The sequence below is a fragment of the Mustela nivalis genome, assembly GCF_964662115.1.
Source record: "Mustela nivalis genome assembly, chromosome: 6".
NCBI lineage: Eukaryota > Metazoa > Chordata > Mammalia > Carnivora > Mustelidae > Mustela > Mustela nivalis.
The window spans coordinates 98575777-98591442 of NC_139025.1; the positions used below are offsets into that span (position 1 = coordinate 98575777).

Consider the following 15666-nt stretch of genomic DNA (forward strand, 5'->3'; position numbering starts at 1 on the left):
GATGAGTTGAGAGGAAGATGGGACACAGGGAGGAGCAGAGAGCAGAGACCATGCGGCCCCGGAGAGAGAGTGCGCAGCCTCTCTGCCATCCTTGAGCACCTCCCGGATCACTGACATCAGCCCCATGGGGTTCCACCTCCCCGGGGCCAAACGTACTCTGCCTAGTTGCAACTGTTTCATCCACAGATGGGAGAAGAACCCTCTTTGCCTAGCCTTGCCTCCTGGTGGAATAAAATGAGATGCTGGGTGCCTAAGCTTGTCAGCTGTGAAGTGCTCGTGAGACCTAAGGAATTCTAATCTTTTCTATAATCATTGTCATCACGAATGCTATTGATTATGCCCTGACCAGAAAGGAAAGAGCGTGCGTCTCTACAGCACAGGGCATCCTTGAAGCAAATCGTTTGAAAATCTGAACTCCATCCTTGCCAGTAAGGAGAAAAACAGCTTTGAGATACCATTTATAATTTTCTAAAGTAGCCAACTGGGAGGTGGGGTGGGGGAGAGCCCGTGCTGGCAAGATTGTACTGGAACTGGTGGATGAAATGGGCGTTGGTAGCATTATAAATCAGAGTCACTCTTTTGGAAGCAATCTGGCAATCTTTAGCAGGAACCATGAAGACATTTATGTCGTATTCCTTGATGTGGTAATTTCACTCTGAAAATCCGATAGAAGCAAAAATCTCCGTGCATGAAGGTGTTCACCACCACGCGGAAAATTTAGAAATATTAAAGTGACCAACATTAGGAGAACAATTTAATACGTTATGTTATTATGCAATATTGGCTGTTCGGTGATAGTTCTGAAGCCTATGAATAAACGTGGAACTCTAAGAGCAGTCCTCGGAACAGGGGGGATGGCTGGGAACTGGGGGTGCCCCCGAGGCGATTCCTGTGGTGGTTTCCCTTCTTGTTGTGTTCCCCGAGGACCCAGCTCTGCTCATCGAGACACGGGAGGCATCAGGGTGAGAAAGGCAAGTTCAATCAAAGTTTCGGGTCACCCTTCAGTGAACCCTTCTCAATTTAAAAAACATAGCCATGGGGCACCTGGATGGCTCAGTGGATTAAACCTCTGCCTTCGGTTCAGGTCATGATCTCAGGGTCCTGGGATCGAGCCCCGCATCGCATTGGGCTTTCTGCTCAGCAGGGAGCCTGCTTCTCTCTCTCTCTCTCTCTGCCTGCCTCTCTGCCTACTTGTGATCTCTGTCTGTCAAATAAATAAAATCTTTAAAAAAAAAAACAACCAAAAACCAAACATGGTCAAGAAAAAAGTTTATAATTAGGGGGCAGTTTAAAACATGTTTCTGACAGTGCAGTCCCCTGTGGTTGCTGCAGTTCTCCACAGAGAGCTGGTGGCTGGGGGAGGATTGGGGGAGCAAGGTGACACAGAGGGGACCCAGCAGGACCCATGGTTTTCCCTCAGCGGGCCCTGTACAATGGCATTCCGAGATGAGGTCTGATCTGGAAGTGGAGGAGAGGCTGGGACAGGGACCCATGTAGATGACTGTGTAGTCACCAACAGTCCTTGCAGTAGAGGAAAATAACCCCTGAAGAGAGGAGACCAATGGTCTGGTAGGACATGCACACGGGGACACACGCCCGCGTTGCACACACCCTCCCCTGCCCCCACTTCTTTCTCTTCTACCCAAAAGAAAGTTGTTAGTTTACATGTATTCTTCTGGAACTTGCTTTTCTCCTGTAATAGGCAGTAAGCATCTTTCCACCCTGGTATCCCTGGATTGACCTTCTCTTAGTGAGAAGCCAGAGGGACATCTGTTGCCTGACTCTGCCATGATGACTTAACCACTCTCCATTTACAGACACCCAGGATCTGCCTTTGTCCTTTGTCCCTCTTACAAGTCACTCTATGCAGAACAGCCCTGTAATACGAGTTTGGGTGCCAATACTCCTGTAGGGCGTGTGCCTCCAAGTGGCTTCATTTTTTACTAGTTACTGTGAGACTGTCCCCAAAGCTGTCCCAGTTTTCGCCAACAGAGTCTGAGAGTGCCTCTTTACCCACGGCTCCAACTATGCCTTCAGAAATAGACTTCTGCCCACCCAACAGGTTGAGAGTGCCATCTCACTACCCGGGTTTGCATTTCTTTGCTTCCCAGAACTAACTACTCGGCATCATTTTCTATGTTCCTTGTTGGCACTCGAGGAGGGAGCTCTAGAAGTCTTTGGACTCTAGAGGATGATACTTTGTGGGTCAGAGTGACAGGCCTGTGTGGAAGCGTTTGGGGTTGAGAACACCTTCTACTGTAGCTTGAGGTCAGCTGACAAGTGTGTACCCATGAACACCGAGGCAGTCGGTGCCGAAATGTTGACTGAGGCAGGAGAGCGGCCTCCGGACTTGGAGAAAGATCTCCGAAACAGAGAGGAGAGCCTGATTCGTTCCACACTCCTTTCGATGAGCCAGACTCCTGCTAGCCACAGGGGTCTCGCTGAGTCGCTCTTGAGCAGGGAACCCATGGACACAGAGCTGGAGGGGCTTTGAATCCAGTCTTCCGGGGGTGGGGGGAGGTCAAGGGTGGGAGGGTCCGGGAAAAGCAAGGCTGGAAGATATCATGTTGGCTTAAGCTTGAAAAGAGAGCTGGGCGGGCGGGGGCGGGGGGAAGGGGAGTGCGGGGGTGGGGGGTGGGGGCTGGGGTTTGGGGAAAGTGCAGGTGGGTTAGCCTGAGGGGTGTGGAGCAGGCTGGCAGGTAGCAGAGGAGGCCGGAAGCCATTGTGTGTGTGTCCCACCGGGTCACGGAGGCCTTGGGCAAGTCTCAGGAAAAACCCTTCCCCTCCCAACAGCCTAATTCCTGAGTGTCCAGCTAACTGAGGCACATCATCCCTGGGTAATGTCCCCATGCCAGGAGAAGGCAGAGGCACAAGGGAAACTGAAGTGAGGGTCCACTCAGGCTCTAAGCCCCCTCACTGGCTGGATGACCCGGGAACACCAGGTGACCTCTCTGAGGCTCTGGTTCCTTGTCCAGACAACCAACAGAGATATGCCCACCATTTAGAGGCGTGTAGGTTAAACTAAACTGGGCTTCGTGTCCTTGTGAGTTGGAGGCTTTCTAGCCAGATAAGCTGACTCGTTAGGAAGACAGCTCTGCCCAGGAACCCAAGGGCTAAGCCAAGGGGCTGGGGAGGGCGGGCTGCGTCTGTGCCCTGGTTCAGGCTCTGAACTGAATCCAAGTCTCAGGGAGCAGAGGCCCACAGCGGGAAGCCCAAAGAGCCATTTTCACCAAGAACTGTTAGATGTATGATATACTGCTACAGCAAATAGTTGGCCATAGGCACTCCGAGGAGGAGCTGGAGTTCCCAGTGGGCCTAAGTAGCTGGAAAAGGAATTCCAGTCCCTCCGTATTCAAGGGATTTGTTTGAAGCAAAGAGAGGATGGGTGTGGGAGGAGCCCTGTGGATCTGCTCAGAGGCTGCTTCAACAGGAAACTTGATAGGGCCAGACAAACGGGATTTCTGGAAGGAAGGGGTGGAGAACTGTGGCAAAACGCTCCCTCTAGCAAACCAGCAGGGCCCCTTCTCAGGTCCCTGGGTCAAAGTCAATCCAACAAAATATGCTCCGTGTCTGCCGGGGTCCCACATACTAGATGCAAAGCAGCTCACAGTTTCGTGGGGGGAGACAGCAGACTGCGTAGACAAGACTAAGGCAAGATGGCCGATAAGAACAGTTAATAAAACTACAAAACCAGGGACTCCTGGGTGGCTCAGTTGGCTGGGCGGCTGTTTTCGGCCCAGGTCATGATCCCAGCGTCCTGGGATCGAGTCCTGCATCGGGCTCCTTGCTTGGCGGGGAGCCTGCTTCTCCCCCAGCCTCTGCTGCCACTCTGCCTGCCTGTGTGCGCTCTCTCCTTGCTCGCGCTCTCTCTCTGACAAATAAATAAATAAATAATCTTAAAAAACAAACCAACCAACCCCCCCCCCCAAAAAAAACTAAAAAACCAAGTGTCTCTGCCCTTGGGGAGGGGTCAACAACGTGAGAGCTTTGCAGGCTGACAAACTCTGTCCAAATCCAGGCCCTGACAGGCAGCCAAGGCCTCCCTTCTCCCCTGGATTGAACCTGACACCTTGGCCCTGTTATTCCTGCTTATCTATCCCCCCAAAGAGAGCATCTCCCCAGCGCGGGGTGTCTAGATATCACCTTTCTGGGGGCACTGACAACCTGCCAAGCCATCACACTGGACAGCTGACTCTTCCATACAGAGGTAGGATCTTCTAAGCCCTACCTTGGCCTTCCGTGCAAGGAACAGGGCCTGACAAATCCCTTTGGAACTGGAACCAATGGAAGAAACCTAGAAGCCCAGAAACCTTGCCATCATCTCAGCAGCCGGCTCGGCAGTGAGTCAGCCCCCTGACTTGGAGGGAGCCCGCCAGTTCTGACTCTGGCCGGTGGTGAGCTGGGTAGACGGGGATTCACCCCTGTACTCCTGGTTTAGAAGGGGTGGGGGATTTCTCTCTTGGATTTTGAGGTTCACCATTCAGCTTAGTCCTTCTTTTGGAAACCAGTGACCGAAGACCTATGCAGGGCTCAAAGAGCAAAGACTGAAAAGCAGTGGAAGGAGCCCCGGGTGTCTGACTCCAGCTCGCTGACTCCCCAGGGGCCCTAGAGTTCTCAGTAGACAAGAAACACAAACTATTGTGTATTCATTCGGCTCTGATGCTAAGTCCAATACGAGCTCCATTTGACAGGAGGGCAACCTGTGCCCAGAGAGGTAGAGAAACCGGTTCAAGGTCACAGGCCTGGGAAGTGGCAGAACCTACAGATCCATGGACTCCTGAGCCCAGCAGCTGCTTAAGGACAGAGGCACACTGCTACTTGCTCCGCAGTCCCAGGTCTGTGGGTGAGGCCTTGTCAGCCTCTCTGGGGCCACTGTCCTTCCGTCTCTGAAAGGGGCATGGTTCCAGTTCCAAGCAGTATCGGTTCTCTAGTGTGCATATGCATGTGTGTGTGTGTGTGTGTGTGTGTGTGTGTGTGTGTGTATGTGTGTGTGTGTGTGTGTGTCTAGAAGAGAAGGGCAGGGTGGTGGGTGGTTTCTGGCTGCTTCCTGCACGGCTGACATCCTGCCCCATCCCACTCCCAGCTCGCTGGGGAGGGGCATGCTCTCTGGGAGGTGGGGGTGGGCTGGGAGGGCAGCCTTGGATAAAGAGTGGAGGAAAAGCTGCTGAGCTCAGTCCACCAGGGAGAAGGGCCTGCCTCCCTCTCCCCTCTGGGACCACTCATTCCCTCTCCTTAGATGTCAGAAACTTCTCCCTTTCTCTGCAGCTGCTGGCCCTCTGGGAAGGCTAGGAACACGCGGCTGGAAGCCCGTAGAGCCTTCCCTGCCGCCTGCCATCCACCCTCCCTAGCTGCCGCAGAAGCTATAAAAAGCACAGCCGTTCAACAATAGGTGACATCACCCAGTGGCGGAAAGAACTGGATTCTGCCAGATGCTAGGGAGAGTTATGGCCCCTACCTTTCCCACAGGACAGGAACCCACTGGGAAAGGGCCCGGGTATGTGCCCCTGGAGCCCTGGGCGGATGGGGTCAGACTCCTGAGGCCCTCCTCATGCTCTGAGGAGGGGAGGGCATGGGGCATGGATCTCCCTGGAGGTTTTCCAGGGGTGGGGGGTATGGGAAAGGAGCTGGGGAGCAGGGAGGGCTTGCTGGCTCCATTCAATGTCCAGGCAGAGGGCAGTGGAGGGGTGGGGGGTGGGCAGAGACACGGAGACCTGGGCCACACCCACTTCAACAGCGACTCCCCAGCCCCCATGAGGAGCACGGTGCCTGTCACTTTGTTCTGCTGACTGACCTCAGCCTGGTTCTGGATATCATGTCTGCTGGGCAGTAAGTTGACCATTTGGGCCAGCATGGGTTGAGGGAGGCCGTCTCAGGGGCTTGCCCCTGAGGTGCTCTGAGGGGAGGGCAGCAGGGTTGTCAGTCCCAACAGCGCTGGTGGTGTGGACAGGCCTCCTCACCTGAGCTGGGGAGCTGCAGGCTCCTTCCCCTTCTGTGCCACCCCTCCCAGGCCCTGCGGAGGATGCCTGCCCCCGCCGTGTGCCCTTGGTGAGTGTGCAGGCTGGGCTGTGCTCGGAGAAGCCTCAGAGACGTCCATACTGGGTGGTGGATGGACCCAAGCTGCCAGCCCTGCGCAACTGCGCCTCAGTTCCCTTACCTGGAAACCCAGGACCATTGGTGAGGAGCTGAGGGGTCCCGGCCCTGCCTGTGCCTCGCCTTCCCGTGGGACAGCAAGCCTCAAGGACCTTCTCCAGGAGGGGTACTCCAGCCTGGGGGCCTGTTAGCTCCACTGGCCCCTAGGCCGGATGAGATCTAATAGGGCTAAGCAGGGCTCCGAGCTGCTGCCTAAGGACCAGCTGGACCAGCGGCCAGAGCCACAGCTTGGTTCCTTTCCGGACCAAAGACTTAATCCCCTTCTCTCTGGCTCTGTGGCCCCCGGCCAGCCCTCCCTGCTGTGCCCCCAGGCCTGGGGTCCTTTCCCTTCATCTCCTACCCCTGCCAGCCATGCTCCTCCCCAGGTAACGCCCTCCTCTTGGCCGAGCCACATCCCAGAGCTGGTTTGGCTCAGGGCACAGGGTGGTGGGGCCCTCCTCCACAAAGGTAGCCGTGACCCCCACCCTGGCCCATTAGCTCCCCTTCCCTGATCCCCTACATATGTCGAGATCCTGCCCCCTAAGCAGGAGTGAGAGTATTGGGAGGTGGGGTGTCTGGGAGGTGACAAAGTCATGAGGTAGAACCCTCAGGAACGGGATTAGTGCCCTTACCAGAGAGTCTCCAGAGAGACCCCACACCCTCCTGCTGCCACGTGAACATAAGACAAAAACAAGGCCCTCCCTGACCATGCTGGCTCCTGATCTCAGACTTCTGCCTCCAGAACTGGAAACAGTGAACACCTGCTGCTTACAAGCCCCCCCAGCCTGGTGTTTTGTTACAGAGGCTTGGGGGCTGAGACCCTCCCCCAAGGCCTGTGCCCTCTCCCCTGGCCTCCCTCCACCCATTCTCTGCCAGCAGCCTTGCTTCCCCAGGGCTCAGCTTTCTCGAATTCCCTCCCCACAACACGAATCCCACTTCCCCGAGCGCGAGCCCTCATCTGACCTCCACGGCCACAGTGACTTCAGTCTGCGCAGACCTTCAGCACGTGGCGTGTGATCCTACCCTTCTACCGGTAGTGTTTCTGGAGAAACTCCTCACTGCCACTGGCACATCTCACCACTGCTGTGACACGGAGGTGCAAAACTGAGGCCCAGAGAGGAGTCACCTTGGTCACCCAGCTGGCAAGTGGGTAAGCTGAGATTTCATCCCGATCCGTGAGATCCCACAGCCGAGATCCGTTTGAAGAAGGCCAGCCCCGGGAGCGCGGGAGGGCACACTGCCGTCCCCCCGTCAGTGGGTACGGGCCTGAAGACAGCTGCTCGGCTAGCATGGTGGGTGCCGGGGCCTGGCACTTTTCCAGAACCCACAGCGTGGACACCTGGTTTATCAGCCGGGTCCCTGGAGAAACAGGCACCTGACTCACTCCCGGGTGAAATAAGGTGCTGAGTGAGAACGGGGCAGGGCCATCTTGGTGAGTGACCCTCCCAGCCTTGCCCTCAGTCGGGCAGAGATCTGGACCCGACCTGGAGCCTGGGCGGCCAGCGACTCCGAGAGGCCTGGCTTATCTGTCCCTCCCTTCATCGAGCTGCCTGCTGCTCGTCTCCTTCCCCGCTGGCTGCCCTGCTGAGAGGGCCAGGGGCTTCTAGCCTGGACCGTGGGGTTTGGTGTCCTGACGAGGCTTGGTGGAGCAGGGAGAGCAGGGCTGGGCGGCCAGCAGCCCTCCTGTACTTTCTAGCCTGGCCTTGCCTGACCCTCAGCGTGTGGGTGCCAGTGGCCGTGAGGACCAACGACACTCCAGCTCAGAGTGGAGGAGCTTGGTATGAGGGAGAGCGTGTCTGCTTCCTCATGGCTGGGGACAGGGGCCCAGCACCTCGGCAGGCAGAGACGGAGCTGGCTGTGGTCACCACACACCTCCTTGAGCTCCCGGCGCCCCAAAGATAGGACTGGCCGCTCCCCCACCTGCCATCTCTCCCGCTGGGCCCCTCTGCTCTCGGCCCCGACCGCTGCACCCTCCAAACCCCAAGCTCCAGTGGCATCCTGCCCAGCCCAGGAAGGGCAGGAGGGAAAGCACGGACAGGGAGGAAGGTCTTCTCTTGAGATGAGCGCTGAATCACATCCCTAAACTTCGTGTTTTAATTCTCACCTACAAAATCAACACCTCCAAAATATATCACACTAAAGGCACAAGATCTGTCAAATATTCATGGATTCACTCTCTCGGTCCTTTCCCTAATTCCCTCCCCATCCTGGGCCTGGCTGGAAAGATGAAAAGAAGACAGAAGAAGGGCAAAGGTAGGAGAAAGAGAGGAGTTTAGGAAGGGAGGCCTCCAGGAGAAAGCAGGGAGGAGCCCCCTGGGGGTCCACTCTCGTTGGGGATCCCCCCTCCTGCTCACCGATGTGTCCTCTGAGCACGAGGCAATGATGTTGTCAATGAATGGGTTCCACTTGATGTCCAGCACGTTGCCTTGGTGACCACAGACCTTGGGGTAGTTGGGTTCAATCCTGCCCGTCTGCCAAGGAGAAAGAGAGGGAGATAGAAGAGGATTAGTTTGATTGTCCTAGGGTGACCCTGAAAGGAGAGCCTTTATTGTGGGCTTCTAAACTGGACTGGAAGGTCCCCAGGACCTCCCATTGTCCTATTCACCTTTGCATCCTTGCCTCAGGCTGATCCAAATTGTTCTGTGGCTGTGTTCTCCCCAACTCCGAATGGTAATGGGGAAGGGGACACACAGCAGAGCGATAAGGCAGGTCTGCTGTTAGTCCACATGAGTTCTTTGTGCAAATCAGGAAAAGGTACCCCTTCCTCAAGTAAAAAAGCTTAAAGATGCTCTTATTCGCCTGAACAACCAAAGCCTAGTGGGCAGCAGTCCTGGCAGCCTACATCTCCAGACATGGGGGCATGTGTACTCTCCCCAGTGTCCATAGTCTCCCCCCTGCCCTCCAGGGGAGGATGTCCTTCCTGCTGCTCCAGGAGTCAGCAAAGAGGCCTGAGTCTCTGGGTCCACCTGAACGCCATCACATAAGTCACTCTGCTTATGATGTGAACAATGCCGCTGCTAGATATGGAGCCTTGTTCAGTGTGCATCTTAAACAGCTGTACACAGTGCCGCGTGTTTCAAAGCATGGTCTATGGAGGCACACAGGCCTATGTTTGAGTTACAGCTCGGCTGCCTTTTAGCTGCGTGGCCGTGAGAAAGTCAGTGAAGTTCTGTGAGCTTCAGTTTCCTCATTTTTTGAAATGAGGAGAGTAACACCAGCCTCTGTCTTTGGTGAAGACTGAATGAGCTAACACTTAGCAAAATGCTTTGTGCGGAGATTATCATTACCATTACCGTAAATGCTTAGTATGTGTTAGTAGTAGTATTATCATACAGATTAGATAATAACACCTCCTCCAGGAAGTCTTCCCTGATTCCTCAAGGGGGAAGAGCTCCTGCTCTGTGTGCTCAGAGAATTCTAGGCCTCCTTCTATTACAGACACCATCAGGTGCAATGGCAGCCTGTTTCCATTTGTCTGCAAGGAACTGAGGACAGAATCTGTCTCTTGTTTGACTATCCAGCTCCTCACAAGCCTGGCATATGCTATGTGCTAGGTGCAGGACCTGAAAGGTGATCTTCAAAGGGATGAACTCCACAAAAGATGAAACAAAGAATGTGGGGGAGGGGAAAAGGAAGGGAGGTCCATGTTTAACAAAGGGAAGGAGAATTATAGGCAGAAGCTGTGTTTCCATCCCCAGGACTTTTTTAATGCTAGGTTTGGGGAGCATCTGAGGAAAGAGGGAGGATTTTCCCAGTCACAGCCTATCGGCTGATGGTGGTTAGGTCATTGGAGGTCCCTCAGGCAGGCCATACCTCACCCCCCTTTTTGGCCCCTCAACAGACTAATGAAGAAGAGGATCAATTTTTGCAAAGCCTCTTTGCTTCATGTGCCTTACGCTTCACCAGCACGATGTGGCAAGAGTGATTTCAGAGTGTGTCCTGCTGTAACCTCTCCCCACCCAAGTCCTGCCCGCATCTCTAGCCACTCATTTCCAGATCCTCTGACTTTTTGTGACACAGCAATGGCGAGATGGGTGGAGAAGAAACAGACCCAAGAGCAAATGACAACAGCACAGAGCATGAGAGATGAAGCAGAGAAACGGGGGAGGGAGCATTGATCGGAGGTGTACAAAGGGGAGTTTCATCGATGCCATGCATTGTGGGAAAATTACAGAATGGAGGCGAAGGACAGCTGGGGAGTACCACCAGCAGTTAGGAATGGGGTCCCCTTTGCCATTCTATGGGGGAAGCAGTTAGAATGATACCTTTACAGTTACCTTTGGGCTGTTGGACTCTTTCTTTAAATGAGACTCTGAGCAGAGACTGAGCCACATGTGCCCATGGCATTTGTCAGGGTTACACATGACCTTCTTCGACTCTCGCACATCTCAGACTTAGGTCTGAAGAACTTAAGGCCCAGGAAGCTTCAGCCACTTGCTCAAAGTTACCCAGCTGAAAGCAAATCAGGGGTTCCTGCCTAAGTGTGACCCTCAAAGCTGAGCTCTTTGAATCCCACTGGTCCTTTGGGCCAACTCCTCTCCTCCAGCCCTGATTCCCAAGGGTAGATAGGTCCTGCCTTGTCTGCTCCCACAGCTCACACACTCTCTGATGGCACCATCCTTTCCATTTAATCCCAAAGGCTGAACTGTGTGATCCCTGAGCAAAGCTGTGTGCATGATACTTTTGGCTCCCAGCCCAGCCCAGGCATATCTGAGGGGCACTGAATCAGCCAATAGGTGGCCATCAGCTAACAACAGCTTCTGGCCCACAGCCTGTGTGGGTTATGCACTGGAAGGACAGGTTAAGCAACATCCCTGGAACCTATTCAGAACGGAGTGAGGTCAGAGCCCTGCACTGGGGAAGGAATAAGTCTTTTTAAAGACGAGAATGATCCTGATGTAATGTATCCTCCCCCGCGGACCTTGCCTTACACAATGGAAGCATTCCCCAATAGGGTGGGGAGTTATGATTGTCGTGACTGAATCACATTGTTGCTTATGTGAATGGTAACCCCTACCATTGTACAGTGCACAACCTACTTAGCTGTACATGGCAGCCCTCAGGGGAAGAACCCCCTTTCGATGTGGCAGCTCTGCTTTTCCTGTTTTATACTGTAAGGTTCTACATAACATTTTGTTTGAAAGACAAGTTCTACTACTAAGAAAAAATGTCTGAAAACCACTGTTCTATGGAGAAATCAAGTAAATAAAAAAAACACAATTATTAACCCCAGGAAAAAGGTTCTATAAGAAAGCAAATGTAAATCACAGTGATAATGATTTATGTACAATATTTACATAGCTGTAATAATGTAAATCTTGAATATTAATTGAAATAAGAGTTATACTGTAGGGGTGCCTGGGTGGCTCAGTGGGTTAAAGTCTCTGCCTTCGGCTCAGGTCATGATCCCAGGGTCCTGGGATCGAGCCCCGCATTGGGCTGTCTTCTCTGCAGGGAGCCTGCTTCCTCCTCTTTCTCTGCCTGCCTCTCTGCCTACTTGTGATCTCTGTCACATTAATAAATAAAATATTTTTTTTAAAAAAAGTTATACTATAGCATACTGGGAGCACAGAGGTATGGAAAGTGTGTGTGTGTGTGTGTGTAGTAAGAGGGGAGACTGAGCTGGAAGAGAGCCAGAAGCTCATTTTCTATAATAGGAAGTCAACATACAATGTCTAAAATTTAAAAATCTAGACATGGTGGTGAAAGCATGTAATTAAGAAATATGGGGATAAGTGCAAAAGGAAACAGCTAAAAGCCAGGAGCAGAGCTCCATTTGGGGGAATGTAGCGAAGTTGGGGGGGTGGGTACTGAAGTTACAGGCAGTGGTGTGCTGGTAACTGTTTACCTGCTTTTCCAGGAAAAAAAATAAAGGCCCTATTTGGAGCATTTGCCAATTTCCGTGGTGTAAATATTCCCACCAGGCTAATTTCGATATACCAAGGTGATGTCAGCAACAGAAGAGTCAGAAGAGACTCACAACAGTACACGGTTATGTGAAGTTTCTACCACGGATATTATAGACAGCAGTCACCTGGAGAGCACAGAGAGTAATTAAATAGCTGGGGAGTAACGAATTGTTAACACTCAGTACCTTTGTTTTTGATGTCATTTATTTAACCACAAGTTTGCATAACTGAATTTTTAATAATGGCCACGTGTACCAATCAGCTTGCAGAGCTCCTAAAAACGCAGTGAGCAGACTACAGCTCCTCACTTGAACTACAGGCCATTAGCGGCACTAGACCGTTATGAACTCTAGACCATTACTGCTTTGAGAGGCATAAAAATGAAAGAACAAAGAAATAAAATGCAGGTACCAGATGTTCTAAAGGAAGCTTGTTCTGTATTATTTTTTTTTAATGTGAACAATCCTCCCCCCAGACCTGCAAATGTCTCTGTTTTCTGTTCTAAGTAGTCTGTGGGGCTGTGACTTGAGTCCAAATCCAGATCTGGTTCATAACTGCTACCCAACACCACCTTCTCTCACTCACTCTCCTCCTGATACACACACCAACACTAACAGCGATCATTAATGTAATCTGATTTAACTCTCATGACAGCTTCATCTCACAGCCGAGGGAGCAGGACAACTGCCGAGTTGTCCCTTGGCAGCAGGTGTCCAAGGAGAAGAGTCAGGGTTTTTCAGTGTTTCATAATTGTTAGGATCACTGTGGAGATGGTCATTCCCAGTGTCCCAGTGGTAGGGTGTCAGGGGTCCTGGGGTCTAACCTACCAACTGGTCCTTGAACCTCAAAGACAGCTTCAACCTCAGCAGAGCTGAGGCAGAGATCCTGCTTCCTGGGGTGGGGTGGGGAAGCCCGTTCCTTGGTGTCTAGAATCCTAGAATCGCGACGGAAATCTTTGTGCTCTTGCTGTGGGCCTTATCCTGGAGGCCTCAAAGGACAAATCCGGCCCCCACTTCAGTGAGACAGGCCTTCAACTTCAAATGCTGGTCTGCAGCTGTTACATACCTTGAGCCTTCTCAAGGAGGAGCCCGGGGCTTGGGGTGGGTGGGGGGGTCCAGTCATATTTCAAGTACACCTCATCTCCCAGAAGGCAGAGTTTGTAGAAGCCGGGACACAGCTTCTCCACCTTCTCGCAGGTGCATTTTATCCTAGTGTCTCAAGGACTTTTGAAAGGTTCATAGCCTTTGGCTAATAATTCCACTTTGGGAACTTACCCGGGGAATCAATAGAGAAACATAGGAAGACATCACTGCTGTGTCATTTACAATAGAGAATAGTATAATAAATGTCCAACAAGGGGGCACTGCCAAAATGCATTATAGTACACCGATATTAAAGAATATTATGGGGGCGCCTGGGTGGCTCAGTGGGTTAAGCCGCTGCCTTCGGCTCAGGTCATGATCTCAGGGTCCTGGGATCGAGTCCCACATTGGGCTCTCTGATCAGCAGGGGGCCTGCTTCCCTTCCTCTCTCTCTGTGATCTCTTCCCTTCCTCTCTCCTACTGTGATCTCTCTCTGTCAAATAAATAAATAAAATCTTTAAAAAAAAAAAAAGAATATTATGAGGTCACTGAAAATTGTATTTTCAAAGAATATTTAAAGACTTGAGAATTGCTCAAGAGCTTATGTTTAGTGAAACAGTCAGAAGCAAGCTATGTACATTAAATGATCCCTATCTATTAAAAAAACACATAGTTTGTGAGAAAATACATCCGGACGTTAAGAGCGGCGATCTCGGGCGAGCTATATATTCATGGTTTCCAATTATTCTACGATGAACATTTAAAATAACATCTATCACAAAGATAGATGTTATTAAAAATACACACATACCCACTCCACAGCTCTGACAGAAAGATGTTCCTCTCTGGCTGTGGTTAAGTAGGTCCTAAAGAAGTGAGGGGCAGGCTGGTGTCCACCAGATTTACATATTTCAGAAGCTTTGGGGGGAGGACAACATAAATACGTTTGCTCACACAAGTTCTCTACTCCGTTGTTACCCCATGAATTGTTTGGGGGGAAATAGCCTCCCTGAAATGGCATAAAATTCGTATAATGGACTGCAAGCGGGTTTCAGAGAGTGCAGCATGCATGCGGGCCGCCAAAGCCCCCCCCCCCCCGCCGCCCCCCGCCCCCGCCCCGGGAAAGGCTGCCTCCAGGAGCCACGAGTGCTCTGGGCCTCTGTCCAGGCTCTACCTGAACCCAGTGAACTGAGAGAGGACCAGATATTTTCAAAACAACCTACACTGCAGCTTTAAGCTTCTTAGAATTTCCCACCGCTGGAAAGCTGAATTTTGTACACAGAAGCATTTCTTACCTGGGGAGTCTGCTCAGCCCGGGCGGCAGGGACAGACCCTGAGCCAGAGGTAGAGTTGCCAGGCCCCGTTCCAGAAACTCACCTCAGTGGCTGAGTGACCTTGAACTTGGCCCTTGGTCTCTCTGGGCTTCCCAGATTCCCACACCCTGGGCTCTCACCTTTTCTCTTTCTTTGTGGCTGTCCTTTTAACTGTAGGAAGCCAGGCCAGGCTGCTGCCTCTCTGGTACCAGGATAGATTGTGGACAGTCACATTAAGTGAGTTATTGGAAAGACGGGCAATGGCCAGACTCACGAAGACAGTGGCAGCGATGGTAACAACAGATCGGTGGACAAGGGCTCACCAACCCCTAAGCCTTGCGCTGAGCAATTAATTTATGTATGTTGTTTTATTTAATTCTTGTAATAACCCTCCAAAGCTTCATGAAATGCTTCTATAACCCTCCAGGGACAATCCATTTTAAGTAGCGGAAGACTGAGCTCCCAGGTTCCCGTGCTGAAGGGGAGGAGTTGCGAGACAGGGAGCTGAAGTTTGCACTTGGGGCTATCCGGGCAGAGGCTCCTCCACTCTGCCACCTCCTGTCCCACATTGGAGGTGAGACACTTGCTAAGGAGAGAGAAACGTGGCCATCGATCCCAAAGTAGGACGTCAGAAGTTCTTGTGAGCTCCTCAGGACGGGCTGGCTGGTGAGTCTGTTGTGAAGCCCTTTGAACTTGCTCTTGGAGAACCCCTCCCCTCACACAGTTTCTCCTGTCCCTGGTCATTCTCACACTTGGCTACAGTTTAGAATTACCCGGGAAGTTTAAAAAAATTCCAGTGCCCTGTTGATTTCATCACCACGACTGGGACCGGGGCGCCAGACATCGGTATTTTTTCAGGATTCCCAAGTATTCCAATGGGCAACAGAATTTGGGAGGTCTGAGGGTGGCATTCTGAGCTTCGGTGGGGCAGTCGTTTTTGGTCACCCAGACATGACACACTTGTGCTCCGCGCTGTCCCGTGCCTCACAGAACACCCCATTCGGCTGCTTGCGGTCTTCCCTGTTCTCTCTCCTCCAGACGGGAGGTGACACTAACAGAGAGAGAGTCATCATAAAATGGGAAGCGTAGTCCTGGCCCTGGGCCTGAAGGACCTTGCCCCCAGCTCACAGCCCTTGACACTTCACAAAGTACTTCCAGCCTGTGCTCCTAATGAGTATTGCCTGGGGAAGGTGTGACTGGACACAGGAGGACAGTTGTCCCTCGTCACCACAT

The 15666-nt window shown here is 52.3% G+C and overlaps 1 protein-coding gene and 1 long non-coding RNA gene across 4 annotated transcripts in view; one reads left to right on the plus strand and one right to left on the minus strand.

Moving 5' to 3' along the window:
• The window catches only part of CORO2B (coronin 2B), a 128584-nt gene that overhangs the window by 13910 nt on the left and 99008 nt on the right, over positions 1-15666 (minus strand). For all 3 annotated transcript variants that reach the window (XM_082736975.1, XM_082736974.1, XM_082736976.1), the window contains exon 3: positions 8484-8600. In XM_082736975.1, coding sequence (XP_082593101.1) covers positions 8484-8600 — 117 coding nt within the window. The remainder of the gene's footprint in view (positions 1-8483; positions 8601-15666) is intronic.
• Positions 4897-6524, plus strand: LOC309867869. Its single transcript, XR_014313361.1, has 3 exons — positions 4897-4970; positions 5009-5494; positions 5735-6524. It is a non-coding gene; the product is annotated as an uncharacterized lncRNA (long non-coding RNA).